This window comes from Salmo salar, chromosome 21 (assembly GCF_965601325.2).
Source record: "Salmo salar chromosome 21, fSalSal1, whole genome shotgun sequence".
NCBI classification, from domain to species: Eukaryota; Metazoa; Chordata; class Actinopteri; order Salmoniformes; family Salmonidae; genus Salmo; species Salmo salar.
The window spans coordinates 23,662,156-23,677,836 of record NC_138311.1 but is presented as its reverse complement, the minus strand read 5'-3'; the positions used below and the strand labels follow the sequence as shown (position 1 = coordinate 23,677,836).

At 42.4% G+C, this 15,681-nt stretch overlaps 1 protein-coding gene across 15 annotated transcripts in view; it reads right to left on the bottom strand.

Moving 5' to 3' along the window:
• Positions 1–15,681, bottom strand: part of LOC106581943 (peripheral plasma membrane protein CASK) — a 212,771-nt gene that overhangs the window by 102,447 nt on the left and 94,643 nt on the right. For all 15 annotated transcript variants that reach the window (XM_014164474.3, XM_014164475.3, XM_014164482.3 and 12 more), the window contains exons 3-5: positions 6,295–6,400; positions 4,763–4,840; positions 3,911–3,983 (exon numbers count right to left, since the gene is read on the bottom strand). In XM_014164474.3, coding sequence (XP_014019949.1) covers positions 3,911–3,983; positions 4,763–4,840; positions 6,295–6,400 — 257 coding nt within the window. The remainder of the gene's footprint in view (positions 1–3,910; positions 3,984–4,762; positions 4,841–6,294; positions 6,401–15,681) is intronic.

Here is a 15,681-nt window from a genome sequence, read left to right as displayed (position 1 = left end):
ATAAGATCTCCTAAGCCTGTGTTTACCATAGACCTTATTTCGCCGTTTATTCAGAAACGGCATTCATTTCTCTATAGACTTTGTCCAACGAACCATGGCGGAGTTTGTGCCTACAAAAAATACGCTGTTACTATTTCTCTCTGTAGCCTGGAGTGCACACGGAAAGCAGACGTAGCTACTGGTTGATTGCAAGAGATACAATGCTTTCATAAAGTATTCATACCCCTTAACTTATTCCACATTTTGTTACAACCCGAATTCAAAACCCATAATGACAAAGTGAAAACAAATTTACTTAAATATTCACACCCGAGTCAATACATATTAGAATCACCTTTGGCACCGATCAACTACAGCTGTGAGTCTTTCTGGGTAAATCTCTAAGAGCTTTGCACACCTGGATTGAATTTGACATTTTTTTCAAGCTCTGTCAAGTTGGTTGTTGATCATTGCTAGACAGCCATTTTCAAGTCTTGCCATAGATTTTCAAGATGATTTAAGTGAAAACAGTAACTATACCACTCAGGAACATTCAATGCCGTGTTGGTAAGCAATTCCTGCAAAATGTGGCCTCATGTTTTAGGTTATTGCCCTGCTGAAAGGGGAATTTATCTCCCAGTGTCTGCTGGAAAGCAGACAGAACCAGGTTTTCATCTAGGATTTTGCCTGTGCTTAACTCTATGACAAGCATACCCATAACATGATGCAGCCCCCACCATGCTTGAACATATGAAGTGGTACTCAGTGATGTGTTGGATTTGCCCTGAACTTAATGCTTTGTATTCAGGACAGTTAATTTCTTAGCATACGTTTTTGCAGTTTTACTTTAGTGCCTTATTGCAAAAAGGATGCATCTTTCTTTTTTATTCTGTACAGGCTTCCTTCTTTTCACTCGGTCATTTAGGTATTGTGGAGTAACTACAATGTTGTTGATCCATAATCAGTTTTCTCCTGTTACAGCCATTAAAATCTGTAACTGTTAAAAAGTTACCATTGGGCTCATGGTGAAATCCCTGATCCGTTTCTTTACTCTCCGGCAACTAAGTTAGGAAGGATGCCTGTATCTTTGTAGTGACTGGGTGTATTGATACACCATCCAAAATGTAATAAAAACTTTGTATTGACACACCATCCAAAATGTAATAACTTCACCATGCTCAAAGGGATATTCAATGTATGCTTTAAAAAAAAGTTTTATCTACCAATATGTGACCTTTGCGAGGCATTGGAAAACCTCCCTGGTCTTTGTGGTTGAATCAGTGTTTGAAATTCATTGGTCGACCGAGGGAACTTACAGATAATTGTGTGGGGTACAGAGATGAGGTAGTCATTCAAAAATCATGTTAAACACTATTATTGCACAAAGAGTGAGTCCATAGAACTTATTACGTGACTTGTTAAGCACATTTCTACACCTGAACTTATTTATGCTTGCCATAACAAAGGGGTTGAATACTTACTGACGCAAGACATTTCAGCTTTTCATGTTTTATTAATTTGTAAAAATGTCGAAAAACACAATTCCACTGTGAGATTACGGGGTATTGTGTGTAGGCCAGTGACACAAAATCTTAAATGTAATCCATTTTAAAATTCAGGGTGCAACACAACAAAATGTATAAAAAGTCAAGGGGTGTGAATACTTTCTGAAGACACTGTGTCTGATAATTCTTTTGCACCATTCCACAATAAATATACAGTAAGGCATCCCTCCATCTACAGCGCCTATCTGAAACAGCTAGACATTTATCTGAGGTCTACAAGTGTTAATAGTCTGTAGTCTAGTCCATTATCAATCTGACATTCCAAACTGCCTTATTATCTCTGCTTCCAGAACTAGAATGAAAACAACATTCCAGAACTAGAATGAAAACATCAACATTTCGGAACTAGAATGTAAACATCAAGATTCCGGATTCTCTCCACAAAATTCACATTCCCATCATTTTGTCAACATTCCTTTTCAGAATGCCTTATTCGTTGTAATCAGGCATGTGACAGCTCGTCTGTGGTTCCAATCTCTCACTCGCGCACACGCGCAGCGTGATGAGTAGAAGGGGTTATTGTGAATAATAGGAGATAAAAGAGAGGCTCTGTGATTTATGCTTCTTGCGATTGAAATTAATTCAATGACTTGACTTTCACACATGGGGGACACACACGATACACCGAGGCACACAGGCTGCTCCCTATTCAACAAGGACAGCGTTGCCATACAACCCATGTGTGTGACCCCTGTTGAGTTAACCCGTAATCAGAGAGTAAGCTACATATGATAAAGTAAGAGCTACTCGATACCAATCTCCACCAATGAGAAACCAGAGATAGGCCTTGGTCTCTGATCTGTGCTCTTCCGGCATTAATCACAACCCATAGCCATTGAGCCAAAAGCTGGGTCACCCTCAAAGCATAGTTACAAACCAAGAAATGTATGTATATAACATATCTGAGCATCTTCATGCAGAGTGGGTACTGATGTAGCTGACTAACTATGCTGTGATCTTGTAAACCCCAACGTTTTATCAGTGCTGATATATAATGGCCAATGTGTGATAGTGAACAGTGTTTGTCAAGCTCTTAGAGAGAGAGAGAGAGAGAGAGAGAGAGAGAGAGAGAGAGAGAGAGAGAGAGAGAGAGAGAGATAGAAGGGGGGATCTATATCTGTACCCAGCAGTGTCTGGTGTGAAAACTGTCAGCAGTATTTTAACAGCCAGTGCTTTATATTCAGAACAGAGCTATTTCCGCCTCACTCTGTCTGTGCCTGCTGAGAAAAACACTTCTTTCTCTGAAAGGGATATACACCGAGTATACAAAACATTAATAACACTTTCTATTCCATGAATTAGAGTGACCAGGTGAATCCAGGTGAAATCTATGATCCGTTATCGATGTCACTTGTTAAATCCACTTCAATCAGTGTAGATGAAGGGAAGGAGACAGGTTAAAGAAGGAATTAAAGCCTTGAGACATGGATTGTGTATGTGACATGACAGGGTGAATGGGCAAGATAAAAGATCTAAGTGCCTTTGAACTGAGTATGGTAGTAGGTGCCAGACGCACCGGTTTGTGTCAAGAACTGCAACGCTGCTGGGTTTTTCACTCTCAACAGTTTCCCACGTGTATCAAGAACGTTCCACCACCCAAAGGACATCCAGCCAACATGACAACTGTGGGAAGCATTGGAGTCAACATGGGCCAGCATCCCTGTGGAACGCTTTATACACCTTGTAGAGGTGGGTGCAACTCAATATTAGGAAGGTGTTCCTAATGCTTTGCACATTCAGTGCATATGATAAGACTATTTGGGGTTTCAAACATAACTACACCAGCTTCAACTCAGAGGCTCGTACAACTCTGTCAAATAACAACGACTACACACTACTCATAGTTAATGCAATTTATCTCCAAAGATACTCTGACGTTGACTCATGGTTATGGAGCAATATAGAGTCAAGGTTGGAAAGTTTATCATCTAACCATTGCCAGGGCAACAATAACAACAAAACCTCCACCATATCATCAGCTCACATGAGACGTAAAGGAAGCTGTGGCTTTTAGCAGCTACATTTCAACGCTAATAAAACCACTGCGTCTTCAAGTTCTCACCTTGGGTGCCAGCTAGCTGCCTGGTTTCTCACAACTTCCATCCTAACCAGATAACACCAGCTGTGTGGTTCACCATTAACGAGCCTGATCAAACTAACACTTTTCTTTTCTGTAATAACATGAATATTGTCACAGAAGGTTTTTTATGAAATGAAAACAGAGAGAATTCCCTCCTTAGCTGTTGTAGTCTGGGTCATGATGGCTGAGGAGAGGACTGGGGTGAGCTGTGCACTGTCAGTAAAATCAGAACTAGTTCCCAACTCAGAGTAAACACACACACTATCAAAGACACACTCCGGCCTACCTTCACGTCTCGATGGATGACGTTGTTGTCATGGCAATATCGTAGTGCCTCTAGGATCTGTCTCATGTAGTGACTGGAGAGGGATAGAGAGCAATAAAACACCATGAGTGTTGATTTGATACAACATTGTTGTAATCAGTGGTTTATAGTACTTACAGTTAGTAAAAATACTTCAAAGTAATACTTAAGTTGTTTTTTGGGGTATCTGTAATTTACTATTTATATTTTGGACAAGTTTTACTTTTACTCCACTACCTTCCTAAAGAAAATAATGTACTTTCTACTCCATACATTTTCCCTGACACCCAAAACTAATCGTTACATTTTGTATGCTTAGCAGGACAGGAAACTGGTCCAATTCACACACTTATCAAGAGAACATCCCTAGTCATCCCTATTGCATCTGATCTGGAGGATTCACTAAACATAAATGCTTCGTTTGTAAATTATGTCTGTGTGTTGGAGAGTGCCCCTGGCTATCTGTAAATTGAAAAAAAAATAAGAAAATTGTGCAGTTAATATAAAGAATATGAAATTATTTATACTTTTGAAACTTAACTTAACTTTTACTCAAGTAGTATTTTACTGGGTGACTTTCACTTTTGTCATTTTCTATTAAGGTATCTTTACTTTTAATCAAGTATGAAAATAGGGTACTTTTCCACCACTGGTTGTAATGTCAACACTGTAATAGCAACAAGTGGATAATGTTGTTTTGGTATCGTGTGTGTTTTTCTATTCTTCTCTGTTCTTTTTCACTAGTGTTGTGTTTTGAAATGCCGAACGCCACATCGAAGTATGGCCTTGAGAGGAGGAACTCTTCAAGCAGAGAATCATGGGAAGTGGTCTTACCTGGCCACTGCTTCACTGTACACAAAGCCAGCATCTGCCCTCTTCACGATCTCAAAACACAGGTCTGCTCCATCCATACTGTAGGAGAGTGAGAGAGGCCGAGGGAGATAGAGGGGGAAGGAGAGGGAGGGAGAGAGAGCGAGAGAGGGGAAGAAGAGAGGTCAGTTTAGCATAAAGGTCAATGTAAACGTCCAGATTCAGGAGGTGAAAAGGCTATCCTTATTAGTTTGATGTGTGTGTTACTGTCTTTACTTTATCTATCCAATACTCCATAGACACCACTGCTATGGGCCGGGTTGAAAGCTGTGTGTCTGTCGCATGTGTTTGTGGGTCTGCATATTTGTGTGTGATAAAGCTATGAAAGTTACTCGAAATGAAACTTGTTCGTTTTTAATCGAATCCTTTGACGCACATGAGAGAGATGTGAAACAGGACATTTTTTGATATCTGATTTCACATAAAGGAATTTGTCATGGTGTGTGTTCGTGCACGCGTGTGTGTGTGTGTGTCTGTGGAGTCTTCAGGGACCTAAGGGGAGGTTCCTCTGGTGTGGAATCTTTGTCTTATCTCTGCCTCTTCATATTCCACATTGGTTGTGCTTTTTTTAATCATTCTCTCGTTCTCTCTCTTTCTAATTTTTCACCGTACACTGTCTCTTCTTCTACAGCCCGGCCTCTCACTAGGGCTGGGTGGTGTCCAGATGTTCATGCCGTCAGACTGTTCCTGTACCATACCGAGGTATACGCTATTAGTGGAAGTGCCCACAAGGGGTGCTATTTAAAACAAACTGCACAAGACAATTTAGGCAACAGGGATCTTGATCCAGGAGGGGATAGAATGTCTCTGACGTAACCAAGAAGCTTAATCTTGACATCTAGACACTTCGCTAGCAAGTTAGCAAACCAAATGCATAGCTGGAGCCCTGAGCTGGATATCATTTATTTGACCCATCTTAGATTTCTTATAGTTATACTTAACTTCTAAGAAATGGTATAACCCCCCAACCCACAATGTATATATTCTTTAAACGGTATTGAAAATCATACGGTCTGTATTTTGAAATAACCCGGTAATATGGCATTAACGCTCCCTCCCTTTCCCTCTCTCTCCATCTCTCACTCTATCACTTCTTCTACCACCTGGCCGCTCGGGCTCCTTCATCCTTTCAGCGCTCTACCATCTCTTTCTCCCTCTTCTTCTTTCGTCCATCTCTCTGCTTTCTCCACACCTATTATCACAAAAGCTCTCACTTCAACACATTCTAGAACAGCTTCCTACACTGATACACACACCCCTTTGCCCTGTACCCATATTTTGGCCTGATAACTAGCATAGCTACGCTAGCGTTAGCGAGCAGTAGGAATCCCATTACCAGCTGTCACATCAATAATACCATTCTAGCATGACTGCGCTGCAACAAAATAAAATACTTTGATATAAAAAAAATGCTTGCAGACTATATAAGTGAATGAGTGTGTGTGTGTGTGTGTGTGTGTGTAATAGATAAGTTACAGAGTGTGTGACAGACTTACAACTCGAAGACCATGTAGAGCATGCCATCTGAACTGTAGGTCTCCACCAGCTCTACGATGTGAGGGTGCTTCAGCATGTGGCAGATACTGGCCTCTCTCTTCAGATCTGTGGAGGTAAGTGAAAGAGAGAGAGAACGGTTCGCGGTCAGGGGTTAGAGTTCATGGTCTCTGGCTTTCTAGAAAAGCTTTCGAGAAAAGCATCAGAAGAACTCATGTGGGGTAAATGAGAGGAAAAAACTAGATCAGTAGACACGCCTCCTTGTCGCTAGAACTATTCAATCTGAAAAATACATGTGGTGAATATCATGTGAGAGCTTGAGTTTTGGGGAGAGTGATGTGCATGGGGAGAACATTTGATTGCTTGAACAAATCAATATTCTGAGTCTTCAACAGGGATGCAAATGGGGTATTGCACTGTCATCCTAAACGAGATGAATCGAAGGTAGAAACTCAAACAGGTATTATAAACCTGGTGGTTCAAGCCCTGAATGCTGATTGGCTGAAAGTCGTGGCATGTCAGACAGTATACCACGGGTATGAAAAATATTTATATATTACACTGGTAACCTGTTTATAATAGCAATAAGGCACCTCGGGAGGTTGTGGTATATGGCCAATATACCACGGCTAAAGGTTGTATCCAGAAACCCAGCGTTGTGTCGTGCATAACAACAGCCCTTAGCTGTGGTATATTGGCCATATATCACACCCTCTCGTGCCTTGCTTACATAAGCCTGAGTGAGTGAGTGAGTGTGTGTGTCTGCTGTTAAGACTAGCCAACACTAGGGGAGCTATCAGGAGCTTACATGAAGCTTCATCCAAACAGGCAATGTGTGTTACTGTTACTCTCTCCACTCCTTCCCTCTGTCCAATGTGAGGTCCTACCGTGCCATCTCCCATCCCCATCCTGTGTTTATATGTGTGACCCAGTTGGCAAACAGAAATACCTCCAGCCTTTTATACTTACATTTCAGTCATTTAGCAGACGCTCTTATCCAGGGTGACTTACAGTAGTGAATGCATACATTTTCATACTTTTTTTTCAGTACTGGTCCCCACTGTACTGCACTACACATTGTACAAAATATTAAGGACACCTTCCTAATATTGAGTTGCACACCCCTCCCCCTTTTGCCTTCAGAACCGCCTCAATTCGTCAGGGCATGGACTCTAGAAGCCGTCCAATTCGTTCCATAGAGATGCTGGCCCATGTTGACTCCAATGCTTCCTACAGTTGTGCCAAGTTGTCTGGTTGTCCTTTGGGTGGTGGACCATTCTTGATACACATGGGAAACTGTTGAGTGTGAAAAACCCAGCAGCGTTGCAGTTCTTGACACTCAAACCGGTGCGCCTGGCACCTACTATTTTGTCTTGCCCATTCACTCTCTGAATGGCATACATAATCCAAATCTTAATTGTCTCAAGGCTTAAAAATCCTTATTTAACCTGTCTCCTCCCCTTCATCTACACTAACTGAAGTGGATTTAACAAGTGACATCAGTAAGGGATCATACTGTAGCTTTCACCTGGATTCACCTGGTCAATCTATGTCATGGAAAGAGTAGGTGTTCCTAATGTTTTGTACACTGTGTATCCTGCAGAGTGAGAGAACCAATAGATCAACACAAACATGCTGCATGTTGTTTTGACTACAGCACTATCTTCATCAAGCACCGGAATGTTACACTTGCTTCTTGGTTCTGCAGACACATTGGACCAGCGTTGCTCTGATCTATTTTCCTCTCTCCTCTTTCCCTCTCCTGTCTTTGCCTCGCCCTGGGCTCTACGCTAACCTTTTTCTACAGGGAGCATGTGTGCGCCTACATTGGAAAAAGCAGGTGCAACACAAAGATATTTAGGAGCACAATGGAAAATATTTGAGGTAATAAAGTTAAAATCCTTAAAGGTACTCCTAAATAAAAATGACAGGTTGCACAGCATTATATTTAGGCGCATATGCGGGTGAAAATTGTGGCACTGAAGAGCCCCGTCTCCTCATCCATCCATCCCCTTCAGCAGGCACTTACCTTAACACCCACCTCCAGGCAACAGCTATTCTGGGAGGGAACATTGGAGCTAGACGAGTGAGATATCATATGTAATCTTACACACACACACACACACACACACACACACACACACACACACACACACACACGAGTGCGTGTATGATATACCTAACTTTTCGGCTTTATGCACACACTCCAGGAAAACACATTACTCCTCAATCTTAACAGCATTCACTTTTAATATCCTTCTCTGCAATATCACACACATAAAACCAAACTATGCAGGCACACAAATACCGCTACACACAAATACCGCTACACACAAATTCTCATTCATACAGTGCAGCCAGAGGACATTTAACATTCATCAGCAGTGCCAATGTCAGAGCGCCAGGAGAAAGAAAGAAAAAAAGAAAGAAAGAAAGAAAGAAAGAAAGAAAGAAAGAAAGAAAGAAAGAAAAGAAGGAAAAGAAGGAAAGAAGGAAAGAAGGAAAGAAAGAAAGAAAGAAAGGAGGAAAAGAAAGAAAGAAAGAAAGAAAGAAGGAAAAGAAAGAAAGAAAAGAAAGAAAGAAAGAAAGAAAGAAAGAAAGAAAGAAAGAAAGAAAGAAAGAAAGAAGAAAAGAAAGAAAGAAAGAAAAGGACGCAATGTGAAAGGAGATATCGGAGAGTGTCTTCCTCACACTTCCAAAAGAGTGTGGGTGGCATTCCGTACATGGGAGAAATAATAAGCCAATATCACAGCCAATCACAACACTGGCGGGTAATTAATACTGTGAAACACTATCCTTCCACTATTACTGCAGATATACTGTATTATGAACATTTTCTGAAATTACAATGCAAAAATATGTGTAGCACCTTTATGGGCAGGCAGGAGGCAAAGGATAAAGTACATAAAATAGTGATTTTGTTCATAGAAATAATGGCAGTGCAATGGCACTTAATGTTAATGTTGGCAAGTAGTCAAAAATGACTTACCAAAACAAACAATGAACAAAAATGTAAAACAATCCAAAATTGGACTTAGGTAACAGGCTACAGGTACTGAGAAAATAAAATACGGCCAACGTGGACACGCTCCCCTTCCGAGCTTACAGAACTCTGGCAAAGCCAGGTAGAAATACCTTGAGCCATGTTCTAGGCTAAACCATAGCCACAATGCGTAGGGGTGCACACTGCACATAACCAATTAACTGGTTAAAAATGTATTTACACAACACAGAGGCTATAGAAACATCTAATAACAGACCATCATAACATCACATTATTCATAGGCCTTCAAATCAAAACTGGTTCACATCTTCAATAGCAGTGATCTCAATCAACAGATAAACAAAATGACAGAACTCGCAGGAAAGAGGGGCGCACACTTCTTCAGCAAACCCATATCTACAAGGAAATGGCAGTGGGCGTGCCTTGTGTTGAGCGCGGATGAGCATGAGCTCAGAGAAGCGGCAAGAAACAGTAAGCACTGAAAATAAATCCCAAACTGAAGGAAAAGAACTTCACTTGATTAGCAAACGTAGGCTAATGATAAGAGGGGAATTTAATAGCAACCAATACCGCTCAAAAAATATCCTTTGGTATTTGTTTCATTAGTCCACTGTTGATACAGTCGCAAAAATGTTTTGCATGTCAGCAATCAAGATTTCCAGATATAGAACCTACAAAATAGAGAAAGTGTCAACAGTATGATGCGACTAATGAAACAAATACCAAAAGATACAATGTTTCAGCTCCCAGTAGAAGCTCTCAGGCCTCGTGTGTGTGTGTGTGTGTGTGTGTGTGTGTGTGTGTGTGTGTGTGTGTGTGTGTGTGTGTGTGTGTGGGGGGGAAGTGACTGAATGGAAATGATTCTCAGATCACTGCATCAGTATTACAGCTGACCTCAGAATAGAGGCAATAAATGAGGAGGGAGAAAACGTGAGAGAGAGAAAGAGAGATTGCATAAGTGTGGTTGAATGAAAGAGATTAAATGAATGAAAATTGGGAGGGAGAGAGGGAGATCGACATAGATCACACACAACAAGGCCATGTACTTTCTTCAAAGTCAGATCAAAACCCATAGCAGGAAAGCACACACCTCCATATGGCTTTGACACGCATGTACACTGCAGGGGGCATGTCAAACAGTGCCATGTTCAATGACTCACCACAGATAAAGCAGTTAGGAGGGGAGGGGAGGAGAGGGGGAGAGAGAGAGCTCTCAATAGAGGTCCCCGTTTCTCCAGCTGGGAGCTAAAGCCTGCTCTGGAGGAGGCCCTGATCTGTGTGTCTGTGTGTGTCTGTGTGTGTGCGCGCATGCGCGCTGTGTGATGTTTCTGCTGCTGGTAGTCAATGCCTGCTCCAAAGGGGCAGCAAAGAGAGGCCTCGGTACATGTAGTGGAGCTCTAGATGCCAGGTGCCCCATTACTATAGCTACCACCTGGAGAGGAGGAGGAGGGAGGGAGGGAGGGAGGGAGGGAGGGAGGGAGGGAGGGAGGGAGGGAGGGAGGGAAGGAGGGAGGCAGAGAGGGAGGGAGGGAGGGAAGGAGGGAGGCAGAGAGGGAGGGGTGGGGAGAGGGAGGGAAGGAAGGATGGGGAGAGGGAGGGATGGGGAGAGGGAGGGAGGGAGGGAGGCAGAGAGGGAGGGAGGGAGGCAGAGGGGGGGGGGGTGGGGAGAGGGAGGGAAGGAAGGATGGCGAGAGGGAGGGATGGGGAGAGGGAGGGAGGGAAGGAGGGAGGCAGAGAGGCAGAGAGGGAGGGGTGGGGACTCAAAGTGATGAATCTCTATGGTTCTCAGGGCTGCTTTTCTCTCTTATCTCTCGTGCAGTCTGACCTATTCATCACACACCACTGGGACAGGGGGCCTCGGCAAGTGTGTGTGTTTGTAGATGGAGAGAATGTGCAAGCATGTGTGTGTGTGTGAAAGCTTTAGTGTATGTGTGTGACCCCTGCTGGCCAATAGATCACCGGCCCACTCCATTTCTGGGTCCTTCAGGCCCGTCCCTAGGCGTTGTGCAGCAGTGTGTGTGACTACTCTCCTGTATTAAAGCTGCTCGTTCAAGAGTAACTGTTCTATTTTCTATCACCCAACAAATGTGAAATATAAAGACAAATCAACAAAGGGAACAGTGTTGCTGCCATCTAGAGTTTGTGTGTGTGTGTGTGTGTGTGTGTGTGTGTGTGTGTGTGTGTGTGTGTGTGTGTGTGTGTGTGTGTGTGTGTGTGTGTGTGTGTGTGTGTGTGTGTGTGTATCGGTTGATAGATTTCTCAGCGCTCCAGCCAAGGCCTGTGATTGGATACAAACAGGTGGGAGGGTGATGGAGAGGAATGGGAGGCCAAGGGAAAGTTTAATTTGTGTTTTTCCTCGGTCGTTTTCCATCCCTCTGTTTCCATCCCTCGCTTTATGAGAAGGGAGGGATGACAGAAATCCCTGGCTCTGGTAGAAAGGAGATATTTCTCCTCCGCGGAGCGGGGTACATGATCCCTCGTTCAGAAGGGGTTTGTAGGGGATTGTCTGTGGAGTCTGGTAGGAAGAGAAGCTAAGCTCAAATACTCATGCAGACTTAGAAAAGGACTTAACCTGACAGTGAGTTTTCATAGAATGCGCACACACACACGACTACAGAAGTAATAAATAATACTAGTAATAATAATTGGAACTGTTATGCCAAGCCGACTAGCACGGAGGGGGGCAGTGTTGTCTGGAGAAACCACAGATGTGTCCTGTGTCAGGGAAACAGGCCGGATCAGCTACCTAACAACACAGTCACATATCATACTTCACTGTACTGAAATCTACCACTCAACACCCATCTGTGACTACACCTAGCCACACACATATCTCTTTGTCAAATCTCCTGCTAGTCCCTATACACTCCAGTGGGAAGAAATGAGAATGGAGATGGAAACAAATAGAAACGTGAGACTGAAGTGACAAACTGTACAACTGTATGACACTCAGACAACAGACAAAAGACAAGAGGACAGTCCCAGTTTTACTCTGCAGATATTGGTCAGTGACATTTTTACTGTTGTCAGTATTCACACATATGAAAGCTTAAGTCTGACACACGCAGACCACACACACACGCAGACCACACACACACACACGCAGACCACACACACACACGCAGACCACACACACACGCAGACCACACACACTTAGAGATGGCATTTCTGATCAACTCGATTCATTACTGAAGGGCCAGAAATAGAAATCGATCTCCTTGTTTCACTTTTCTCATTTTAATTGTTCAGCAAAAAATGATATTTTCCAGCAATGTAAAAACATAGCAGCTAGTACCAATATAGCCTACATGAATGTGGAATGTGCTTTGAGATCAGAATCAGGCATTAAAAGTCAATATTTTTCAAGAGGGTTCCTAATGACAGAGCAGAGAGGATGTGATCAGCGGACAGGAAAGAACAGTCTCATTAGACACCCTTCATAGAGCACAGAAAGACCGATCTCACAGAACCTCCCTCTTTCTTTCCTTTTCTCTCTCTCCCTCCAAATTCACACCATTTCTCCCTCGCTCTCTTTATCCATTTCCTAATCGCTCACTCTACAGGTTTGCCTGCCTGTCTCTCTCTCTCTCCTTCTCATCGAAGGTAGAGCTGTAACGGTCACTAAGTATAACGTGCCAGTGGTTGAGGTAAAGGTAAGGCAGAGTTGGTAATGTAATATAATGTAGATGTATGATTCTCCATTGCAGATGAGATGCCATCAGTTACCTATGTGTGTGTTAGGCAATTATGCAAAGAATAGGCCCATACTCTGCTGCCAATTTACCCTCAATTGTCTCAGTGTGTGTGTGTGTGTGTGTGTGTGTGTCTTTGCCTGAGACAAGAAAAGGAAGATATATCATAATGGGTGGTTGAAGTAACTACAGTCCATTCACTGAGATTGAACCCTGCAATCTTCCCCTCTTAAAAACAAATACAACTCTATTTCTCTCTCTTTCAGAGTGGACGAATGGTGCTGCAATGGACAGCTGTAGTTTTACGAGCTGCTGACCAATTCTGATATGTTGTGGTGTTTTTTTCCACTGGTCTGAACTGTTTTTGTACATAATGTTTCCGCCAGTTTCCTATGACCGAAAAGAGCTTCTGGACATCAGAACAGTGGTCACTAACCTGGATGTGGATGAGGATTTCTACTTCAATGAGTCGGCGGCGCAGGACATACTGCTCCCCCCGGATTAGGCTCTAATCCCTGACACTCAGAACAGGAAGTGACGGTGTAAGAGAGGCCGACGTGCGGGCACCCTGGCGAAACTACGTCGGCGAGTAAATAAATCGCCAACGTAGGATCACCGGAGAACTGAACGAGCTCCGTTCATGGGACCTGAAGAACTGTAATATTGTGGCTGAACAAGGACATGGATAATATACATCTAGCTGGTTTTTCTATCCGCCAGCAGGACCGAACGGCAGCCTATGGTAAACTCAAGGGGGAGATGTGTCTCTTTGTGAACAACAGCCGGTGCGCAATATTTAATATTAAGGAAGTCTGGAGGTTCTGCTTGCCTGAGTTAGATAAGCTGTAGACCAGTGGTTCTCAACTGGTTTTGCCTGGGGACCCACATTTGACAAGGACAATTTATTCACAAACCAATATTATGGACTGTTAATGATTGCATTTTGTAATGTTGTATTGCAGCTGCCTTCTTGGGCAGGCTTCACTTGCAAAATAGACTCTGTCTCACTGGGCTACTATTATGGTATTAAAGACAGTCATTACACAGACATATTAGCTGAGAAAACATTTATGATCAATTCAAGAGAATAAGCCGTTGAATTAGGCGACCAGTTCAGGGGTGGGGTGTAATAAATGATCAGAATCAGAACATGATATCAAAACCAGTCCAATAATGTTAATGAACAGTAACACATACCAGTCCAATAATGTTAATGAACAGTAACACATACCAGTCCAATAATGTTAATGAACAGTAACACATACCAGTCCAATAATGTTAATGAACAGTAACACATACCAGTCCAATAATGTTAATGAACAGTAACACATACCAGTCCTATAATGTTAATGAACAGTAACACATACCAGTCCAATAATGTTAATGAACAGTAACACACCAGTCCAATAATGTTAATGAACAGTAACACATACCAGTCCAATAATGTTAATGAACAGTAACACACCAGTCCTATAATGTTAATGAACAGTAACACACCAGTCCTATAATGTTAGGGGCTAGGGGGCAGTATTGAGAATGTTGAAAAAAATATGTGCCCATTTTAAACTGCCTCCTACACCAACTCAGAAGCTAGGATATGCATATTATTAACAGATTTGGATAGAAAACACTCTGAATTTTCTAAAACTGTTTGAATGGTGTCTGTAAGTATAACAGAACTCATATGGCAGTCAAAACCCTGAGACAAATTCTTACAGGAAGTGGATATCTGATGTGTTGAATTACTTTTAAGCCTATGCCATTGAAACACACAGGGACTTATTAATCATTGAGCAATTCCTACGCCATCCACTAGATGTCACCAGTCTTTACAAAGTGGTTTGAGTCTTCTACTGTGAAAACTGCCCGAACAAGAGACTTGGAAAGTTGGTCATAAGCGGATGGCCTATACTACTCTGGCGCGCGAGTGCATGTTTGGGTACTCTCGTTCCAATACGTTTTAAAAGAGAATGCAATCGTCCGCCTTGAATATTATTGAAGTTCTGATTGAAAAAGGCCCTAATGATTTATGCTATACAACGTTTGACATGTTTGAACAAACGTAAATATTTTTTTCCCCCTCTTTGGTGAAGACAAGTCCGGCGGGCGACGTTCATGTTTTTGAGTAGCCTACAGGACGCGCTAACAACACGGAGCTTTTTGGACATAAATTATGAGCTTTTTCGAACAAAACTACATTTGTTATGGACCTGGGATCCCTGGAAGTGCCTTCTGATGAAGATAATCAAAGGTAAGGGAATATGTACATAGTATTTTTGATTTTAGATCTCTCCAACATGGCGCCTAGTCTGTATCGCCAAGCCTATTTTTCTGAGCACAGGACCTCGTTTATTGCAAAGTGTGATTTCCCAGTAAAGTTATTTTTAAATCTGGCAATGCGGTTGCGTTCACGAGATGTTAACCTGTTAGGGCTAGGGGGCAGCATTTGCACGTCTGGATAAAAAAAATGTACCCGATTTAATCTGGTTACTAATCCTACCCAGTAACTAGAATATGCATATACTTATTATATATGGATAGAAAACACTCTAAAGTTTCTAAAACTGTTTGAATGGTGTCTGTGAGTATAACAGAACTCATTTGGCAGGCAAAACCCTGAGACATTTTCTGACAGGAAGTGGATACCTGATGTGTTGTACTGACTTTAAACCTATCCCATTGAAAAACACAGG